Source organism: Passer montanus, unplaced genomic scaffold (genome assembly GCF_014805655.1).
Source record: "Passer montanus isolate IOZ18808 unplaced genomic scaffold, ASM1480565v1 scaffold16, whole genome shotgun sequence".
Lineage (NCBI taxonomy): Eukaryota > Metazoa > Chordata > Aves > Passeriformes > Passeridae > Passer > Passer montanus.
Window position 1 is genome coordinate 10,404,256 of NW_024363160.1, and position 5,552 is coordinate 10,409,807.

At 41.6% G+C, this 5,552-nt stretch overlaps 1 protein-coding gene across 1 annotated transcript; it reads right to left on the reverse strand.

The window, feature by feature from the left end:
* Positions 1–440: 440 nt before the first annotated feature.
* On the reverse strand, positions 441–2,981 carry CHCHD7 (coiled-coil-helix-coiled-coil-helix domain containing 7). Its single transcript, XM_039702937.1, has 3 exons — positions 2,904–2,981; positions 2,238–2,336; positions 441–1,478 (listed from the first exon to the last, which is right to left on the reverse strand). Exons 1-3 carry the CDS (start codon positions 2,955–2,957, stop codon positions 1,377–1,379), a joined length of 255 nt encoding a protein of 84 aa, XP_039558871.1. The 5' UTR covers positions 2,958–2,981; the 3' UTR covers positions 441–1,376.
* Between the last annotated feature and the right edge of the window lie 2,571 nt (positions 2,982–5,552).

Below are 5,552 nucleotides of genomic sequence, written 5' to 3' on the forward strand. Positions count from 1 at the left end.
TTTCATACTCAAAAGGCATAAAGTTACACATTCATTCCAACGGAGAAGGTAGGATCAATCAATTTCAAAACTCAGATGTAAACAGAGAGCAGAAAGGAAGAGCAAAAGCAGATTTTATGGAGTTACTAGTCAGATCAAACAACAAGGAAACCGCCTAAAATCACTGCAAGCATAGAAATAGGCCTACAGTGGAAAGAAACAAGACAAGCCAGACAGGAGAAACAGAAAGCCATGAAGTCTTTCCAAAACAGTCTAAATAGAGAGACAACACTTTTACACCATCCTTCATGAGGTCAGCCAGAGTTCTGCCAAGTTGATCCCAGTAAGAACTAAAGGATTTCACATGGAACCTGAGCTCATGACAGTAGTTTTTCTGTTTTATCACAGGATACAAACTTTTAAGCCAGAACACCAGAAGTTAAAAAGTAAAAAAACACTGCTTTCACTAGACAGCAACCTGTTTACATTTATTAGTAGTTTAATTTAGCTAAAAAAAACCCCAACAACCTTATTTAAGATTAGAGTACCTGTTTAAACTGAGCTTTGTAATCTTGTATGAGTAAGCATTTCCAAACCCCAGGTTTCAGCTGTCCAGAGTCTTAGATAGATGTACTATAGTTAAACCTGCCATGTCACTCAGAGGATCTGTTTACATGTCTGCAAGTCCCCCCTGCCTGCCCGCCACCAAAGTATCTATTTACTATCTGCAGAAATTACTATGCAGCTCAGACCTGAGGAGTTCAGTTTTATCTTCAGTCTCTCTAACCTTCTAACTAGCAGAGCTTGCAGATCTGACTTACTGCAAGCTTCTGCTGTCACTGACAAGTGCAGTGGCAGACCCAAGGACAAGCTTGGTGGATTTAGGATTTTACTTCATGAACAGTCTTATTTAAACTGGGGACACAGAATTCAACATGTGAAAATAGTGATGAAATCACACATAGTAAATCCATACTATTGAGCAGAACAGCTGAGTGCAAGAAACATGTTGCATGTACCAGCTTCTCAACCTGCTGCAGTCTTAGAACCACATTGCAATGCTCACCAGCCCATCGTTTCAAACAGGCTTTCTTCAAGTCACATTAATTTTATATTTAACCTTGCATTTCACAGCAAAGTAGTTTCTACTTCCAAAAGTTTCTACACAAGTTGCAGTGAGACCCATATCTTCCAATAAAGAGAGGCCAGGTTCCTATACAGGAAATAGGAACAAACCCAGGGAAGCTCTATCCGAGAAAGCTCACACATTTCAAAATTTAAGACCTTATTTTAATCCAACATATGGCAACTGTAAAATCCAGTTCTTAAAATGGTAACTTGCTGCTGCTAAGTCTTCATATGTACAGTGACAACAGTCCATCAATTCAGGTTTCTAGTCAGTAGGGCTTCCCCATTGATTCCAAGATTTTCTTTCTTTCTTCTGCTGAGGGCATCTCTGGTTTCACACCACTTCTCTTCCTTTGCATCATAATTCCATGCTGAAAATAGAACAAAGTAACCATGAGAACAGATTTCCCTGAGCTCTGAATGAACAAGATTCTTTAATAGGAAAATGCTTCATATAGCAAGACCCAGGTAACTCTAAAAGCCTGATTAGCTGGTAACTAAATGTACTAGTAGTTAGTTCAAGATACCTGATAGTTTACCTTGCTGCTTCAGAATACAGCCCAATCAGTATTCCCATTACTCTATGCCAGACCAATGCACATTTGTCTGTAAATAGGTTTTTTTTGTAATTTGCCTAAGTATTTAAAGGCTAAGCTAAAACCTCTTTACTTCAATGGTATAAGGAAACAGCAGAAAACAGTTTAACTGCACATAAATCTTCATGGTATTTCTCCACCACCAAACAAGCTTTATATCAGGTTAAAGTAAACATGATCCAAGCCAGTGGGAAACCAGATAACCTTACCTTGCCTCAGAATTTTTTCACTGCATCAGTTTAAGAGAGAACTTATTACTAGAAATATGTGACTCAAGTTCAGAGGAAAGAAAAAATCAGGTACTGCAAGAACACTGACTCACAGTCTAAGAGAGTAAACCCAGAACAATCAAGTGAAGTTTTTTGATGTGCATGTGCTTAAGTCTTACAGCAACGCATACTGATACTACCTGGGCTGGTAAGTTACCATAAAAACATCATTAGCTGAGTTTGAAGGGTTTAGAAAGCAGCATGTCAAAAATAATGTACATAAAGCAAAGCAGGGAGTAAAATTTAGAAAGTTTACTGTGCTTACCCAGAATTTTCTGCAGTTTTTGTACTTCAAAAAATAATCAGTACACATATCCTTGTTATAGTTGTTGTCATCCATACATTTTGTAGTGGCATCTGTTTCCTTTAATAGGGGAAAATATACTTCAGAGCTGAGGGAAGTTACTGTACTCAGTGTTTAAATATTTTAACAAGTCCCAGAATATCTATGAAGATAGGAGTGAGCTCTTCAGATGAAAGAACACTATCAAAGAGAGCAAAGTAACACCTATTACAAAGGAACATCAGTACTTCCAAGCAGTGATTTAATGTGGAGATAGCAGTGAATAGTACTCTTCAGACAGTAAGTGCAGAGTCCATAGAATATTTGTTTACAATGATGCTTGGTATAACTCACAAAAGACTTTAAATAACCAAGCTTGTCTAACCAAGATTTCAGGCTCTGGTTTTAGGGACAGAAAATTTAAGAGACTGCCAGCAGTTGTATTACTCCTATTTATTAGGGGAATTAACTTATTATTTCATGCTTATTATAATGGATGATTTTCAGCCCTTCCCATCTTCAAACTCTAAAGAAACTTTTAATGCAAAGTGCTATAACACCAGTGTGTTATCCACAAAATATTCCCCTAGAAAGTGCATTATTTGGCATTGAAATGTACAGACAGAAATCTGAATTTGATCATCTTACCGCTAGACATGGATTTATATCGTGATCTCTAAGCTTTTTTGCATGCCTGGACATTCTAGACAGATACTCGTACCTTGGCTAGAAAGGGAAAATAAACAGGTTAAGTATCCACTTTTAACAGTAACTCAGGATTAAGTCTGAATTTCAGGATGTAATAAAGACCTTCTAGCAACACACAGTTTTGTTATCTTAAAAAGAATACTAAACAAAGCAACAAACCTTCTTTTGCAAAGTGTTATTTCAAGAGCTGTAACAGCCCATTGCCAAGACTGCTCATTACCTGATAAATTCCTGCAGAGAAGGGAGCCACTGCAGCTCTCACACCAGCCTGTGTATGATGGAGGAAGTGACCACGTGTAGGAGAAACAGCTCCATAGAAGCTTTCACAGCCAACACACTGTAGACACTTCAATTAAGTAGTGTGTGGGAGGAATGTACAAGTAAACTTTTCCAGATTTGTTCCTACTCCTTAGCTGGATCACATCTGCATCATCACTGAGCTCTCTCAGGTACGACAACTGCCCAACTATCTCCTATGTTGCTGTAGCAAATATTTAATAGAAAAAGAACTGGTTTCACCGCAAGGTGGGACCAGACCCACTTACACTGTGTATGACAGCTTGAATCATATTTTTTACCATTTAGCAGTTTGACACTGACTCTGTAAGCTTGAGAGACACAGAGTTCAGTGCCAAGACTCTACACTGATCCAAGATGATGACATCAAGATGAACAGCAGACCCTCTTTCCCTTTACAGCTTCCTATACATTGGCTCCGGCACACATATGGTGATACAGGTACGTGTTCCAAACAAATACTAAATCTAGCAAAAAATAAATTAATGTTGACCAGATGACTGCTTGAATCAATGCAATCAGAAACACGCGACAGAGGGAGAGAATTAAAGTACTGCTAATGAGGGGCACAAATTAATCTTGTTGGTTTTTACTTACTTGAAAAAAATCGGTGCTAATCTTTAACCTTGACCTGTTGCTGTGCACATTAGGGAATGATAAGTGCAAGTCTGCAGTAAAAAGCCTGTTTTGCTTGACACCAGATTAAAAAAAAATAATTCAAACACTGCTCTTTATAGCTCATAGAAAACCATGCTTTAGATGGGGTTTCTTCCTTGGGTAAGAGTAAACTATTTCCAGCAAATAAGCCCTAGGTTTTACAAGCTGTGCATGTATACTTTCCTGATGCTTAGAGTACCCTTTGCTTTCCATATAATTATCTTCTGCAAATGGGCCTTTTAATTAACAGCATGGGTGGGGGGGGTAAATGCTTTCACTTTCCTTTGAGAACTATCCAGTGCTTAAGTTAATTTCACAAGCCAGGCAAATGTTCTCTTTTTTGATGGGTGGAAGTGCATTTCTGATGAGGCACTTCCAACTCAAATGGAAACACAAGCAGGTATACTAGCATCATCACAGACTTCGAGAAAGGAGGAGAGAAGGGAGAAGTAGGAAGCAAAAGAAGCATACCACGATGCCTCACCTAATTCACCACAAGAGAAACAAGATTTTTCACATGTTTGCATATCTGTGTTATAACTCCGCATTTCATTGCTATTACCGCCTAAGCAGACATGCCTCAAGGTGTACAGTGTCACTCTGACTTCAGACTTACTCTCTGAAAGACTACTTACTCTCTGAAAGAATACTTGTGAGTCATAGGATAGGCCGTCATAATCAGTGTTCCTTATACAAACTGCATTTGACACTTTCAGTGTAATTACACTACCAGAGTCTGCAACCGTGCCCAGTCTAAGGAACAACGCACGCAAACCATTAAACACCTACTTAACGAGTAAGCAGTTCAGGTTCTAATGAAGATGCACAGCTCGGAGCAGGCAAACGCTTAAACATTCTTAGTACTACCCAAAAGGTCTGATAGCTCCTGCGCGTGTTGCTCTCTCCCCCTCTCCGAAGTACTTCAGACTTGAAACACTATCAGCTGGAAGGGCAGGCGGGTCACGCCGAAATGCTGCTGTGTGACTGAATGAGCAGTTGGGCAGGAAGCGAGCTTCCCCCTCCTCCCAGGTTTTGCACATGTACGGGCTTCCCTTCCTGCCTTTAGATTACAGGTCAGAGCCCAACCACAACCGAAGGCTTGTCTATGCCACAGTTCTTAATTATGCTTTAACACATTAACAGTTGTAAACTGTACCACAGAGAACCAGGGCTGTTGCTGGCACTCTTTAACCCTAGGGCTTTTTCAGTTCATAAACCATCAGGGCACTTCGCTACAGGCTCCCGCGTTTGGTCTGCTTTAAATGCACACATACAGATACAAATTCGCTAATTATGCTGCAATGCAGACCAGCTCATTAAAACTTTGAACCCTGGAGCCAAGGCCGGACTAAAATTCCTGCGGCATTTTGGGCTGTTACGGCGGCGGAGGCAGGAGGAGGCAGCCGGCGGTCCCTGACGCTCAGCACCGCGGACCTGCCGCCTCGCCCAGCTCGGCTTCCCGGGCAAGGCCGGGGGCCGTCCAGGTGCGGAGGCGAGGCCGGCGCCCCCCGCCCGGTCCCTGCCTTCCGCCGGCGGCGGAGCGGCCGGAGGCGCCCGGCGACCCCTTCCCCCGCCCCGGCTCGTTCCCCGCGGCCGCTCCCGCCGCCTCCCCTCGGCACCACCTGCCGCCAGGGA